Below are 16,881 nucleotides of genomic sequence, written 5' to 3' on the forward strand. Positions count from 1 at the left end.
AACTCAAAAAAGCCTATGAAAAAGGTACCAGGGGCATCTCATGGGCCCCCCTACTGACCTCGGGCAGTGCCCGAGTTTCCAAATGGTCAGTCCGCCCCTGTCCTCGATCCAATCCACCATGTATCAACATAAAAAAAGAAACAGATGCCTCCAATGGTACCGTAACCCCAGTAAAATACCTTATTAACCCCTTCCAGTCCGGACACTTTCACCCCCTTCCAGTCCGGACACTATCACCCCCTTTCAGTCCGGACACTTTCACCCCCTTCCAGTCCGGACACTTTTCCCCCCCCTTCCAGTCCGGACACTTTTCCCCCCCCTTCCAGTCCGGACACTTTTCCCCCCCTTCCAGTCCGGACACTTTTCCCCCCCCTTCCAGTCCGGACACTTTTCCCCCCCCTTCCAGTCCGGACACTTTTCCCCCCCCTTCCAGTCCGGACACTTTTCCCCCCCCTTCCAGTCCGGACACTTTTCCCCCCCCTTCCAGTCCGGACACTTTCCCCCCCTTTCAGTCCGGACACTTTCACCCCCTTCCAGTCCGGACACTTTCCCCCCCTTTCAGTCCGGACACTCTCACCCCCTTCCTGTCCAGGCCAATTTTCATCTTTCAGCGCTATCACACTTTGAATGACAATTGCGCGGTCATGCAACACTGTACCCATATGAATTTTTTAGCCTTTTTTGAGACAGATAAAACTTTATTTTGGTGGTATTTATTCACCGCTGGGATTTTTATTTTTTTGCTATATAAATGAAAAAGTTTTGAAAAAGTGTTTTTCTTATAAAATTTTGAAAATAAATAATCTTTCTTCATAAATCTTGGCCAAAATGTATTCAGTTATCTTTTTAGTAAAAAAAAATAATAACCCAAATTAGTTTAAAACCAAAAATTATAATTTTTCTAAAAAAAATTTAAATTTTTATTTAAATTTTTTACATTATTGTTTGTTTTTTTTTTTTTAACATACTATCACCCTAGCAGTACAGTGTCACCATGGGGACACTGTACTACTTGTAGGGGGTGATGATTTTTTTTTTACACTGATTGCTTTTACACCCATAAAGGCTGTAAAAGCAATAATTTCTCCTTCTCTCTGGCTGCATCCCTGCAGCCATTGAGAAATACTGAGTGAGCTGTGATTGGTCACAGCTTGTCACATGGTACAAGGCTGTTGTGAATAGCCCTGTACCATGTGATCTCTGTGATCATTCACTAGTAGTAAGCAATGATGTCAGAAGTGACATCTTGCTTACCACTCTTCATGTGATCACTGATTGGCCAATCAGTGATCACATGATCGGAACCTCATACAGATGTCCCATACAACGATCAGTGTTCCACTGTGCCCGGAGGACACAGTGGGCACCGGGTTGCCGTGCTGCGAGGCCATTTATAAATGACCACCCGCCCCTGCACTGCTTCCGTCCGGCCGTTTATATACATGGGCCGGACAGGAAGTGGTTAAAAGTGAAAAGCCACTCACAAAATTTAAATCGTTTAATGCGCTCATCTTTGTAAACACATGGATAGGCGTCAAGAGTAGTGTTCCTAATAATGCCGTATTGTCTCAACACTTCTGGTATACCCGGATCGTGCTGCCGTGTCACTTCCGGTCCTGACATCATCCGCGGTCACAGTTCAGCCACGTCCCGACGCGTTTCGTCACTTCCAACACTGAGTGTTTGGGCGCATGCAGACTCCTCTCCCTTGTGGACAATGTTTTGGATTGAAAAGAAGTCGTTTTGGGAAGGAATGAAGCACCTGCTTTCACGTTTTATTTATTGTGGACTAATCAGAAGGACTTTTTTTTTCATGCACTTTGATATTATTATATGTCACAGTGCTACTGTGAAGTGGACACTTTGCACTTTATTGGTTTGAATTTTCTGGATGGGAAGGTGGCAGCAGTGATATGTTATTAGAATTTATATATTAATATATATCAAAGTATATGAAAGAAAGTCCTAGCATAGTCCACAATAAATAATATGTGAAAAGACATGCTTCATTCCTTCCCAAAGGTACTCTATAAACTCACTGGCCACTGTAATAGGCACACCTGTTCAATTGCTTGGTAACACAAATTGCTAATCAGCCAATCACATGGCAGCAACTCAGTGCATTTCGGCATGTAGATGTGGTGACGATGACTTGCTGAACTTCAAACTGAGCATCAGAATGGGGAAGAAAGGGGATTTAAGTGACTTTGAATGTGACATGGTTGTTGGTGGCAGACGGGCTGATCTGAGTATTTAAAAAACTGCTGATCTACTGGGATTTTCACGCACTTCAGCAAGTCGTCTTCACCACATCTAGATGCCTAAATGCACTGAGTTGCTGCCATGTGATTGGCTGATTAGCAATTTGTGTTACCAAGCAATTGAACAGGTGTACCTAATAAAGAGGCCGGTGAATGTATATTATAATAAGTTGGGAAGGAATGAAGCACCTCTTTTCATATATACAGGCGTACCTCGGTTTACGAATTCAATGCGTTCTGCGGGACTTTTCGGATTGCGAAAAATTCGTAAACCGAAACGCAGTTTCCCATAGGAATGCATTGAAAACCAATTAATCCATTCCGGAGGTCAGAAAAAAGTAAAAAAAAGTCTTTTATCTGTTCAAAACTCTTTATAAAGTGAGCTTTAAAGGCATAAATACTGTACAGGGACATGATTAAAAATTAATTCGTAAATGCATTGAAAACTAATTAATCCGTTCCGGAGGTCAGAAAAAAGTAAAAAAAAAAAAAAAAGTCTGATCTGTTAAACTCTTTATAAAGTGCACTTTAAAGGCATAAATACTGTACAGGGACATGATTACAAAAAAAAATTAGTAAACCGAGGCATTATTTTCAATGGATTTTCATTCGTAAACCGAAAATTACGCCAACCAAGGAACGCCTGTAATTATTGTGGACTATCATCAGAAGGACTTTTTTCATACACTTTGATATCATTATTATATCACAGTGCGACCATGGTTACATAGTTAGTCTGGCTGAAAAAAGACAAAAAGTCCATCCAGTTCAACCATAGAGAAAAAAAACAAAAGTTATAATCCTACACCCACAGTTGATCCAGAGGAAGCAAATAAGAAACCCAGCAAAACATGATCCAATTTGCTCCTGCAGGGAAAAAAATTCCTGATCCCCCGAGAGGCAATCGGATATTCCCTGGATCAACATGGTAAAATTGTAATGTGTATGGTGACCCTTACTTTGGCAGCCCATAGTCAGTCTTCCTATGCCCTTCTATTGCTTTGTTCAGCAACAATTCCCATTACTTCCAAGCAGGGGTGGACTGACAACTCATGGGGGCCCCCAGGCAATAGGGGATCATGGGGCCCAAACTCAAAAAAGCCTATGAAAAACAATGGCAGGGTACTCCTATCATATGATTGTAGGTTGCTCCCATTGTACGGCTGCAGGGTGCTCATGATTGTGGGGTGCTTCTATCATATGATTGTGGGGTGCTCCCATTGTACAATCGCAGGGTGCTCCTATCATGATTGTGGGGTGCTCCCATTGTACAATTGCAGGCTGCTCCCATTGTACGATCGTGGGGCGCTCCTATCATATGATTGTAGGTTGCTCCCATTGTACGGTCGTAGGGTGCTCATGATTGTGGGGTGCTTCTATTATATGATTGTGGGGTGCTCCCATTGTACGAACGCAGGCTGCTCCCATTGTACGGTCGCAGGGTGCGCCTATCATATGATTGTGGGGTTCTTACATTGTACAATCGTGGGGTGTTCCTATTGTGCGACCGCAGGGTGCTCCCATTGTACGATCGTGGGGTGCTCCTATCATGATTGTGGGGTGCACCCATTGTACGATCGTGGGGTGCTCCTATCATATGATTGAGGGGTGCTCCCATTGTACGATCGTGGGGTGTTCCTATCATATGATTGTGGGGTTCTTCCATTGTACAATCGTGGGGTGTTCCTATTGTGCGACCGCAGGGTGCTCCCATTGTACGATCGTGGGGTGCTCCTATCATATGAATGTGGGGTGCTCCCATTGTACGATCGTGGGGTGTTCCTATCATATGATTGCAGGGTGCTCCCATTGTATGATCTCAGAGTGCTCCTATTGTGGGATACTCAGATTGTACAATTGCAGGCAGGGGCGGACTGACAACTCATGGGGCCCCCGGGCAATAGGGGATCATGGGGCCCCTGTGTCCTTGCCCACACTCAAAAAAGCCTATGAAAAAGGTACCAGGGGCATCTCATGGGGCCCCCTACTGACCCCGGGCCCTCGGGCAGTGCCGAGTGCTCGAAGGGTCAGTCCGCCCCTGTTTCCAAGTATACGATAAAGGGAAGGCTGGCATGAGCCAAGAACCAGTTCATGTAAAGCAAGCAAGAACCACCAAGTGTGCACATCAATACGATAAAAGCCACCGACATTCAGATTTATATTTATTTATGTACAGCAACCAACCAGATTGGGATTGGCAGTGAGATCTGACATCTGGGATGGATTGGTAGCCCTGTACTCAGGGGCGGACTGACAACTCATGGGGCCCCTACTGACCCCGGGCCCTTGGCCAGTGCCGAGTTTCCAAATGGTCAGTCCGCCCCTGCTGTACTTTCAGACACTACAAAGAGTAAGAACAAGGATGGCTTCTGATGGACATGGATCTACAGAACATTGGAATTCTCCCTGGAACATCACGTGGTCCAATCCCACCCCTGGTCAGATCCCAGAGCAGGTCCGGCTATCGCCTACTGGATCATAGAACTGTTCAGCTCCTTCTCAAGTGCCTGGCTGGCTTGGTGGCTGAGGAACAGTAGGTGTCCCTGAGGGATGAATCTGTCCAGACTCAGGTGGATCTTGTCTGCTCGAAGGATGACGTTGGTACTGTTGGTGAGGAGCTTCAGGGCGTCCACCAGATACCTCACCAGCATCCTCAGCGTGCTCTCCGCCAAGGTCAGGTTGTCCAGGGAGTCGCAGATCAGGGAGAACCCCAGGGAAAATACCCCCATCCAGAGGACCGTCATTTCATGGGGGAAGGGATCCCCCGCTCCCAGACCATACATCCCAACCTCCTCCTCATTGAGGGTCACAGGCTCATCTACTGACTGGATGACAAAGTCGCTGGCTGGCCGACCGGACACTTGGCGCCTCAGAAGACACATCGACTCCGTCTGCCTGCAAGAGAGAAGATTTCTCCATAAGAGACGTAATTGTTCCTTTATCCATGGTCAGGGGTAGGCAACCTGTGGCTCTCTAGCTGTTGTGGAACTACATTTCCCATGAGGCATTGCAAAGATTACAAAACTGACAGTTACAGCTATGACTTCCAGAGGCATGATAGAACTTGTAGTCCTGCGGCTCTCAGGTTGCCTACCCCAGTCCATGGTCCTTCACCAAGACCATCCTCATAGACCTTCCATCTTAGATGGTATCCTCTACCTCCAAGGTCAAAGGAAAGAAAGATGGTGTCCTCCACTGGCCTACCCTCTGAGAATACTGCTCACCTGCCACTCAATGATCTACTGGCTTCTACATTTGCAGGCCATTCATAATGGAGAACAGATAATGCTATCATATAACTCTTAGTTATTCCCCACTTGGCTATGCACACTGTGATGGTGGGAACCCCTCATAATGGGCACAGACTCGGGAACTCAGAACAGGGATGGTGGGAATCCCTCATAATGAGCTCAGCAGGTGTACAGACCTGGGGACTCAGCACAGGGATGGTGGGAACCAGGGGCGGACTGACAACTCATGGGGCCCCCGGGCAATAGGGGATCATGGGGCCCCTGTGTCCTTGCCCAAAATCAAAAAAGCCTATTAAAAAGGTACCAGGGCATCTCATGGGGCCCCCTACTGACCCCGGGCCCTCAGGCACTGCCCGAGTTTCCAAATGGTCAGTCCGCCCCTGGTGAAAACCCCTCATAATGGGCTCAGCGGGTGTACAGACCCAGGTACTCAGCACAGGGATGGTGTGAATCCCTCATAATGGGCACACCAGGTGTACAGACCCGGGAACTCAGCACAGGGATGGTGTGAACCCCTCATAATGGGCACAGCGGGTGTACAGACCCAGGAACTCAGCACAGGGATGGTGGGAACCCCTCATAATGGGCACCGTGGGTGTACAGACCCGGGAACTAAGCACAGGGATGGTGGGAACCCCTCATAATGGGCACCGTGGGTGTACAGACCCGGGAACTAAGCACAGGGATGGTATGAATCCCTCATAATGGGCACAGCAAGTGTACAGACCTGGTAACTCAGCACAGGGATGGCGGGAACCCCTCGTAATGAGCACAGGTGTACAGACCTGGGAGCACAGCTCAGGGATGGTGGGAACCCCTCATAATGGGCACAGCAGGTGTACAGACCCAGGAACCAAGCACAGGGATGGTGGGAACCCCTCATAATGGTAACATGGTTCAAAAGGTGGAGTTAGTCTTTAAAGGACTTTACAAACCACCATTACTGACCTCTCTGTTTAAAAATGCTGGTTGACTGGCTGTGAAGGTGATCCAGGAAACGATTGACCTGGAAGAGGAAGAATTTGACTTTGCTTACTGCATGCTTGTCCCAGATCAGGGATTCCAAAGTCAGCCAGGCATGTAGCATTCTGATAAGCCAGGCTATGTAGCAGGTTTGTGATGAGATATAGAAGTCCTCTGATGCGGTTTTAGGTCACCACACGGCAGGGGCGGACTGACAACTCATGGGGCCCCTGGGCAGTAGGGGATCATGGGGCCCCTGTGTCCTTGCCCAAACTCAAAGCACACCCAAAAAACCTTATAAAAAGGTACCAGGGGCATCTCATGGGGCCCCCTACTGACCCCGGGCCCTCGGTCAGTGCCCGAGTTTCCAAATGGTCAGTCCGCCCCTGCCACACGGCACAGCCAACTCACCTGGCCACAACGGCAATCTGATCCATCCTCCTGGCTCTGTCCTTCTCCACGGCCACCTCATCCGCCCTCAGCCTCTCCTCCAGGAGGTTACAGCCGAACAGGTGAGAGTAGAGAACCCGGCACAACTCGGGGCCCTCGCCGGGACCGGCCCCCACCGTGTGGATGACAAAGCCGTGCACCATCACAGAGCCCTGACAGAGGAGACACGGGTCAGATATATCGATATTTTACACATACATGGAACAACTTCTCATACAATTACATTCACTTTACCGATCGTTCGATGTGTCATACAATCATCCAATCAAATTGTCTGCTTTCCTATAATCAGATTTTTAGGTCCAACCCGACCAGAATCATTTCTATTCAATTGTTCAGTTTTGCTTGAAACCAATCGATGAAGCAGTATGAGGTTTCCTGATACTTCATAGATGTGATCATATTATCCGAGAGCTCACCACACACTTTACAATCTGATTGTACAATCTGCTTTAGATCTACCAAAACTCTCTACTGCCAGATTGGATGCAATTAGATTGGATGATTAGGGTGGTCCTCCTATTACCATATGTAAAGACACCCCCACGGCAAAAGGCCTAGTCCCGGGAATGGTATGTATGCCGATGTCTAACCCTGATTAAAAGGGGAGGAGCTTCCAAAACCAATGTACTACTGAAAACAAAAACAAAATAAAAAAACAAACAACAGAATATAGCACCTCAAAGGCTAATCAGCAATATAAATTGATTAACCCCCCCGGCGGTATTCCTGAGTGTAGCTCGGGGTAAAGTTTCAGCACCACAAGCGGTAACCCCCCTGAGCTACACTCGGGAATACACTGCAGCGTTGCTCCGGAATCATTCCAGCACTTACCTTGTCCTGCGCTCCCGCGACGTCCCCCCTGCAGTGTCCCCTGTAATGTCCTCCAGTCGATGCCGGCATCCGTCTTCCGGGTTCCGTTCCCTGCGAGCGTCGGGACATACGGGGGCCGGAACCGGCGAGAAATTTGAAAATTTTAAAAAGCGACATTCACTAAAATCACATAGTATAACATTCCTGTATCAAACCATTTCACATACATTTTGTCCCGAGTGCTTTGTCCGGCGCCCTGCCTGCATTTTTACCGCCCTTTCTGCCTGGAAACTGAGAAACGTCCATGGCGTCCAAAAAGCGTCCCTTTAGGTCAGACGCGGTTTTAGACCGGCTAGAGAACAGCGATAGTAAATCAGAACCACTTGCAGAATTGAGTGATAATGATTCGTGGGGGAAATTCATCATCAGACACTGAAAACGATTCTGCGACTGAGCTCAGCGATGTGCGAACTTGGCGCTCTATTTCACATTTCAGTGTTTTTGGTTTGATTATATTATTGAATTAAATTTATTATTATTATATTATTTTTTATGATTATTTATTATATTATAATTTATGATTTCGTGTTTCAAATTTTATCATACCCGGGATGTTTACTAGACTCTTGTTCGGACAGATTTCAGTGAGTTATTCCTAAAAATTACAGACCTACAATAAAAAAATACATATTTCCATGCAAAAAAAAGTACCACTTTGAGCACAGAAATATGGACATAATCAGACCGCTAGGGAGGTTAAGGATGTAAAAAAAAGTGTACAACACACATTATATAATCATGCAACGCACTTACCCTGTTCCTATCCACCCCTCCCAGCACTTCACCCCCACCCCAATTACCCCCACCGTAATCCCACACAACCCTACCCCTCCCTCCCAGGGCAACCTCAGCACCCCCACAAACCCCCCCCCCCTCCCCTAAACCAGAGCACCAAGGGCTAACCTCCCACCCCCCCTATAGTCCCCCTTTCCCATGAGAGTGGATAAGAGTCCCCAGAAGTCCCTCTGTAGCAGTGCCTGTATCATATATATATATACACTGTGTATGGAGATATATAAATCCAGCTGTATGGAAAAGTTCCAAAATGTTAGCGCTGAGTATCGCTTCACAGCAAGAGGGGAGAGCAACAAGAGGACAGCCTGAGTACATAGTTACATAGTTAGTCTGGCTGAAAAAAGACAAAAGTCCATCCAGTTCAACCATTAAAAAAAAAAAAACAGTTATAATCCTACACCCACAGTTGATCCAGAGGAAGGCAAATAACCCAGCAAAGCATGATCCAATTTGCTCCTGCAGGGAAAAATTCCTTCCTGATCCCCCGAGAGGCAATCGGATATTCCCTGGATCAACTTTACCCATTTATGGTTGAACTGGATGGACTTTTGTCTTTTTTCAGCCAGACTAACTATGTAACTATACACTCAGGCTGCCCTCTTGTTGCTCTCCCCTCTTGCTGTGAAGCGATACTCAGCGCTAACATTTTGGAACTCTTCCATATAACTGGATTTATAGATCTCCATCCACAATATATACACACGCAGTATCTCCCAGAAGTGAGTCCCCCCCTCACATTTTTGTAAATATTTGATTCTCTCTTTTCATGTGACAACACTGAAGAAATTACACTTTGCTACAATGTGACGTAGTCAGTGTACAGTTTGTATAACATGGAAATTTGCTGTCCCCTCAAAATAACTCAACACACCGCCATTAATGTCTAAACCGCTGGCAACAAAAGTGAGTCCACCCCTAAGTGACAAGGTCCAAATTGGGCCCAATTAGCCATTTTCCCTCCCCGGTGTCATGTGACTCCTCAGTGTTACAAGGTATCAGGTGTGAATGGGGAGCGGGTGTGTTACATTTGGTGTTATCGCTCTCACTCTCTCATACTGGTCACTGGAAGTTCAACATGGCACCTCATGGCCAAGAACTCTCTAAGCATCTGAAAAAAAGAATTGTTGCTCTACATAAAGATGGCCTAGGCTATAAGAAGATTGCCAAGACCCTGAAACTGAGCTGCAGTACGGTGGCCAAGACCATACAGCGTTTTAACAGGACAGGTTCCATTCAGAACAGGCCTCACCATGGTCCACCAAAGAAGTTGAGTGCACGTGTTCAGAGTCATATCCAGAGGTTGTCTTTGGGAAATAGATGTATGAGTGCTGCCAGCATTGCTGCAGAGGGTGAAGGGGTGGGGGGGTCAGCCTGTCAGTGCTCAGACCATATGCAGCACACTGCATCACATTGGTCTGCATGGCTGTCGTCCCAGAAGGAAGCCTCTTCTAAAGATGATGACCAAGAAAGCCGCAAACAGTTTGCTGAAGACAAGCAGACTAAGGACATGGATTACTGGAACCACGTCCTGTGGTCTGATGACACCAACATCAACTGGTTTGGTTCTGATGGTGTCAAGTGTGTGTGGCGGCAACCAGGTGAGGAGTACAAAGACAAGTGTGTCTTGCCTACAGTCAAGCATGGTGGTGGGAGTGTCATGGTCTGGGGCCCCATGGTGGTGGGAGTGTCATGGTCTGGGGCCCCATGGTGGTGGGAGTGTCATGGTCTGGGGCTGCATGAGTGCTGCCGCCACTAGGGAGCTACAGTTCATTGAGGGAACCATGAATGCCGACATGTACTGTGACATACTGAAGCAGAGGATGATCCCCTCCCTTCGGAGACTGGGCCACAGGGCAGTATTCCAACATAATGACCCCAAACACACCTCCAAGACCACCACTGCCTTGCTAAAGAAGCTGAGGGTAAAGGTGATGGACTGGCCAAGCATGTCTCCAGACCTGAACCCTATTGAGCATCTGTGGGGCATCCTCAAACAGAAGGTGGAGGAGCGCAAGGTCTCTAACATCCACCAGCTCTGTGATGACGTCATGGAGGAGTGGAAGAGGACTCCACTGGCAACCTGTGAAGCTCTGGTGACCTCCATGCCCAAGAGGGTTAAGGCAGTGCTGGAAAATAATGGCGGACACACAAAATATTGACACTTTGGGCCCAATTTGGACCTTGTCACTTAGGGGTGGACTCACTTTTGTTGCCAGCGGTTTAGACATTAATGGCGGTGTGTTGAGTTATTTTGAGGGGACAGCAAATTTCCATGTTATACAAACTGTACACTGACTACGTCACATTGTAGCAAAGTGTCATTTCTTCAGTGTTGTCACATGAAAAGAGAGAATCAAATATTGACACAAATGTGAGGGGGGGACTCACTTCTGGGAGATACTGTAATACAGGCACTGCTACAGAGGGACTTCTGGGAGACTCTTATCCACTCTCACGGGAAAGGGGGATTATAGGGAGGGGTGGGAGGTTAGTCCTTTGTGCTCTGGTTTAGGGGAGGGGGGGTTTGTGGGGGTGCTGGGGTGGCCCTGGGAGGGAGGGGTAGGGTTGTATGGGGGTAATTGGGGTGGGGGGTGGAGTGCTGGGAGGGGTGGATAGGAACGGTACGTGCATTTGATGATTATATGATGTGTGTTGTACACTTATTTATGTCCTTAATCAATTTATATTGCTGATCAGCAGTTCAGGTGCTGTATTATTTTCATTGGTCCTCATATTACATAGTTTTGGTGGATGTAAGTTTGTGCAGAGATTGCAAGACTGACCATACATGTTACAATCTGAACTACTATCAACTATGCATTGCCAGGATCTGCTAGATTTGTCTTTAATTAAATGGATAGTCAAAGTACCTCTTCATATTACAAGGTTTTGGTCAAAGTAATAGAAGTTGTACATTCAGATCGTATAGTGTGTGACCAGCAGAAGAATCGTTTGATCACATCGGTATGTGAATGGCCACCAATATGCAGATCTCACCACCAGATCATGACCATACAATATGAGCACTACATGATCGTACAATCTGAACACCCCCCAAACGTACAATCTGAACACCCCACGATCGTATAATAGGAGCAACACTGCGATCGTACAACGGGAGCACCTTGAAATCATATGAAAGGAACACCCTGCACTGAGGGGGGGGACTGACCATTTGGAAACTCAGACACTGCCCAAGGTCAGTAGGGGGCCCCATGAGATGCCCCTGGTACCTTTTTCATAGGCTTTTTTGAGTTTGGGCAAGGACACAGGGGCCCCATGATCCCCTATTGTCCGGGGGCCCCATGAGTTGTCAGTCCGCCCCTGCCTGCAATCGTACAATCTGAGTATCCCACAATAGGAGCACTCTGAGATCGTACAATGGGAGCACCCTGCAATCATATGATAGGAGCACCCCACGATTGTACAATGGGAGCACTCTGAGATCGTACAATGGGAGCACCCTGCAATCATATGATAGGAGCACCCCACGATTGTACAATGGGAGCACCCTGCGATCGCACAATAGGAACACCCCGTGATCGTACAATGGAAGAACCCTGCAATCATACAATCTGAGTAGCCCACAATTGTACAATGGGAGCACCCCACAATCATATGATAGGAGCACCCTGCGACCATACAATGGGAGCAGCCTGCGATTGTACAATGGGAGCACCCCACAATCATGATAGGAACACCCTGCGATTGTACAATGGAAGCACCCCACAATCATATGATAGGAGCACCCCACAATCGTACAATGGGAGCACCCCACAATCATATGATAGGAACACCCCACGATTATATAATGGGAGCAGCCTGCGATTGTACATTGGGAGCACCCCCAAAATCATGATAGGAGCACCCTGCGATTGTACAATGGGAGCACCCCACAATCATGAGCACCCTGTGACTGTACAATGGGAGCACCCCACAATCATATGATAAAAGCACCCCACAATCATGAGCACCCTGCGATTGTACAATGGGAGCACCCTTCGATCGTACAATGGAAGCACCCCACAATCATATGATAGGAGCACCCTGCCATTGTACAATCTGAGTATCCCACAATAGGAGCACCCCGCGATCGTACAATAGGAGCACCCCACAATCATAAGATAGGAGCACCCTGCAACCATACAATGGGGGCACCCCACATATGATAGGAGCACCCCACGATCGTACAATGGGAGCACCCCACAATCATGATAGGAGCACCCTGCGATTGTACAATGGGAGCACCCCACAATCATATGATAGGAGCACCCCACAATCGTACAATGGGAGCACCCCACAATCATATGATAGGAACACCCCACGATTATATAATGGGAGCAGCCTGCGATTGTACATTGGGAGCACCCCCAAAATCATGATAGGAGCACCCTGCGATTGTACAATGGGAGCACCCCACAATCATATGATAGAAGCACCCCACAATCATGAGCACCCTGTGACTGTACAATGGGAGCACCCCACAATCATATGATAAAAGCACCCCACAATCATGAGCACCCTGCGATTGTACAATGGGAGCACCCTTCGATCGTACAATGGAAGCACCCCACAATCATATGATAGGAGCACCCTGCCATTGTACAATCTGAGTATCCCACAATAGGAGCACCCCGCGATCGTACAATAGGAGCACCCCACAATCATAAGATAGGAGCACCCTGCAACCATACAATGGGGGCACCCCACATATGATAGGAGCACCCCACGATCGTACAATGGGAGCACCCCACAATCATGATAGGAGCACCCTGCGATTGTACAATGGGAGCACCCCACAATCATATGATAGGAGCACCCCACAATCGTACAATGGGAGCACCCCACAATCATATGATAGGAACACCCCACGATTATATAATGGGAGCAGCCTGCGATTGTACATTGGGAGCACCCCCAAAATCATGATAGGAGCACCCTGCGATTGTACAATGGGAGCACCCCACAATCATATGATAAAAGCACCCCACAATCATGAGCACCCTGCGATTGTACAATGGGAGCACCCTTCGATCGTACAATGGAAGCACCCCACAATCATATGATAGGAGCACCCTGCCATTGTACAATCTGAGTATCCCACAATAGGAGCACCCCGCGATCGTACAATAGGAGCACCCCACAATCATAAGATAGGAGCACCCTGCAACCATACAATGGGGGCACCCCACATATGATAGGAGCACCCCACGATCGTACAATGGGAGCACCCCACAATCATGATAGGAGCACCCTGCGATTGTACAATGGGAGCACCCCACAATCATATGATAGGAGCACCCCACAATCGTACAATGGGAGCACCCCACAATCATATGATAGGAACACCCCACGATTATATAATGGGAGCAGCCTGCGATTGTACATTGGGAGCACCCCCAAAATCATGATAGGAGCACCCTGCGATTGTACAATGGGAGCACCCCACAATCATATGATAGAAGCACCCCACAATCATGAGCACCCTGTGACTGTACAATGGGAGCACCCCACAATCATATGATAAAAGCACCCCACAATCATGAGCACCCTGCGATTGTACAATGGGAGCACCCTTCGATCGTACAATGGAAGCACCCCACAATCATATGATAGGAGCACCCTGCCATTGTACAATCTGAGTATCCCACAATAGGAGCACCCCGCGATCGTACAATAGGAGCACCCCACAATCATAAGATAGGAGCACCCTGCGACCATACAATGGGGGCACCCCACATATGATAGGAGCACCCCACGATCGTACAATGGGAGCACCCCACAATCATGATAGGAGCACCCTGCGATTGTACAATGGGAGCACCCCACAATCATATGATAGGAACACCCCATGATTGTACAATGGGAGCACCCCACAATCATATGATAGAAGCACCCCACAATCAGGAGCACCCTGCGATCGTCCAACCTGGGGTTGGGATAATCTCTTCCACTGATTGTGACACATGACGATCTCCCCCTTCTATTCTCTCTTCCACCCAGGGGCGGACTGACAACTCACGGGGCCCCGGGCAATAGGGGATCATGGGGCCCCTGTGTCCTTGCTCGAACTCAAAAAAGCCTATGAAAAAGGTACCAGGGGCATCTCATGACCAGGGGCGGACTGACCATTTGGAAACTCCGGCACTGCCCGAGGGCCCGGGGTCAGTAGGGGGCCCCATGAGATGCCCCTGGTACCTTTTTCATAGGCTTTTTTGAGTTTGAGCAAGGACACAGGGGCCCCATGATCCCCTATTGCCCGGGGGCCCCATGAGTTCTCAGTCCACCCCTGCTTGGAAGTAATGGGAATTGTTGCTGAACAGAGCAATAGAAGGGCATAGGAAGACTGACCCCATGAGTTGTCAGTTCGCCCCTGCTCATGGGGCCCCCTACTGGCCCCGGGCCCTCAGGCAGTGCCGAGTTTGCAAGTGGTCAGTCCGCCCCTGCTTCCACCCCAATACACCGCCTGAGATGATAGATGTATCCATAGAGGACATACATTGTATCCAGTCTGCGGTCACATGACTTCTTCCTCCGCTACTGTGTATCCGCTCACCGGTCACGTGACCTGCCCGCCAGCGGGAACCGGACTTATCGCAGCGCGACATCTAGCGGAGAACATCAGGAACTACAAGCCGGCGGAAACGAAATCTTTGTATCTCCAGAGCGCCACCTGCTGGCGAAGTTTCAGAAGTGCACGTTTAGCGATATTGACTCATGCTGCTTTAGCGCCACCTTGTGGTCAGCATTTAAAACGGCAGGTATTGATGAAAGGAATTGCAGTAATAAAAGGTTTAGAATACTTAGAAGGATGTTCTTGTGTGTTATCCATCAATACAGCTGATTAAATCAAATAACATGGTGATATAGGGAAGTTGTTGGGGGGAGGGGGTCAGAATATAACCTTTAGAAAAATATGAATATGAAATTGTTTGAATTCTTGGCAACGTTGCCGGATAATCAGCAGTGGAAACCAAGCCGCCGCAATGTCTTCTTTTATGGGTTCACATGGGCAGTTATATTCTTGACTGCAAGGGAACATCTGTCCCCCTTTACACTTTTTCCAGAACTTAACACCGGAGCCACTCAAAAAAAAAAGAAGAACCGCAACCCTGACACTGAATGAGACTCTTAACTGTCTTAAAGTTTAGGAAGAGTCCCTTTGGTTGATCTCAACCTCCTTCAAAATTTTTTTTTTTTTTTGCTGCTGTGATCTGACTTCCTGTTAGAGGGTGGCTACGTTCCTTCTCCATGGTCCCCCTGTGTGTAGGAATGTAGCCACCCTCCTAAGAGGGACTATGGGATGTGTAGGGTGCATAGAGCAATGCACATGACTGCAACAAATGCACACTGCTCATTCCAAGCACATGGAAGTGAGAGGGAAAAGAAGAGGTTCAGGAGCTCACAGAGAAAAACCACAGCAACACCTCTGTGTGTTGCAATTGATGCGTTTTTTCCAGAGTGTGTTTTGCTTTTTTGAATGTGCATTTTGGGTTTTTTTTGCCAGTAGGAAAGTACTGACTTTGATGGCACTTTGATGCTACTTGAGTGCACTAGAGAGTGTAAAGTTGCACAGAACCGTCATACTTTCCTATTAATAAAAAACAAAAAAAGTTTATATTAAAGTTACACCCATCCAAAGTCCTGCAACTTACAAGCCGACCTCAATGTTCTGTGTAATTGGGCAACTATGTGGCCAATGAGGTTTAAAGTTGATAAATGTAAGGTTCTGCACTTGGGGGCTAAGAATATGCATCATACATACTGGGGGGGGGGGGGGTACAACTGGGGGGTCAGTGGAGGAAAAGGATCTGGGGGGGTCAATGGTGGAGAAGGATCTGGGAGTTCTGGTAGATCACAAGTAGATCACCCCCCCCCCCCCCAGTACAAATCATTAGTAAGACCTCATCTGGAATATGCAGTTCAGGTTTGGGCTCCAATTCACAAAAAGAACATTGGGGAACTGGAGAAAATACAGAGGAGGGCAACCAAACTGATAAGAGGCATGGAGGAGATCAGCTATGAGGAAAGATTAGAGGAACTGAATTTATTCTCTACTGAGAAGAGGAGATTAAGGGGGGATATGATCTCCATGTATAATACATAAGAGGGGATATGATCTCCATGTATAATATATAAGGGGGGGATATGATCTCCATGTATAATACATAAGGGGGGGATATGATCTCCATGTATAATACATAAGGGGGATATGATCTCCATGTATAATACATAAGGGGGATATGATCACCATGTATAATACATAAGGGGGATATGATCTCCATGTA

The 16,881-nt window shown here is 47.6% G+C and overlaps 1 protein-coding gene across 2 annotated transcripts; it reads right to left on the minus strand.

The window, feature by feature from the left end:
- Nucleotides 1-4,406: 4,406 nt before the first annotated feature.
- On the minus strand, nt 4,407-15,234 carry AP5S1 (adaptor related protein complex 5 subunit sigma 1). Of its 2 annotated transcripts, none has more exons than XM_089662201.1 (3): nt 15,150-15,234; nt 6,887-7,077; nt 4,407-5,156 (listed from the first exon to the last, which is right to left on the minus strand). In XM_089662201.1, the coding sequence occupies exons 2-3, from the start codon at nt 7,066-7,068 to the stop codon at nt 4,730-4,732; spliced, it is 609 nt and encodes a 202-aa protein (XP_089518327.1). In that variant the 5' UTR covers nt 7,069-7,077; nt 15,150-15,234; the 3' UTR covers nt 4,407-4,729. The 2 variants fall into 2 exon arrangements, with proteins under 2 accessions (XP_089518327.1, XP_089518326.1); XM_089662200.1 differs by having other exon boundaries at nt 15,093-15,195.
- Nucleotides 15,235-16,881: the final 1,647 nt, after the last annotated feature.

Source organism: Staurois parvus, unplaced genomic scaffold (assembly GCF_062004578.1).
Source record: "Staurois parvus isolate SC_StPar_1 unplaced genomic scaffold, SC_StPar_1.0 ptg001437l, whole genome shotgun sequence".
Lineage (NCBI taxonomy): Eukaryota > Metazoa > Chordata > Amphibia > Anura > Ranidae > Staurois > Staurois parvus.

Coding starts and splice junctions, on each gene's coding strand:
- AP5S1 (XM_089662201.1), bottom strand. CDS start 7,068: ATGGTGCACGGCTTTGTCATCCACACGGTGGGGGCCGGTCCCGGCGAG. Junction 5,157..6,886: donor CAGATTGCCGTTGTGGCCAG/GTGAGTTGGCTG, acceptor TCTCTCTTGCAG/GCAGACGGAGTCGATGTGTC.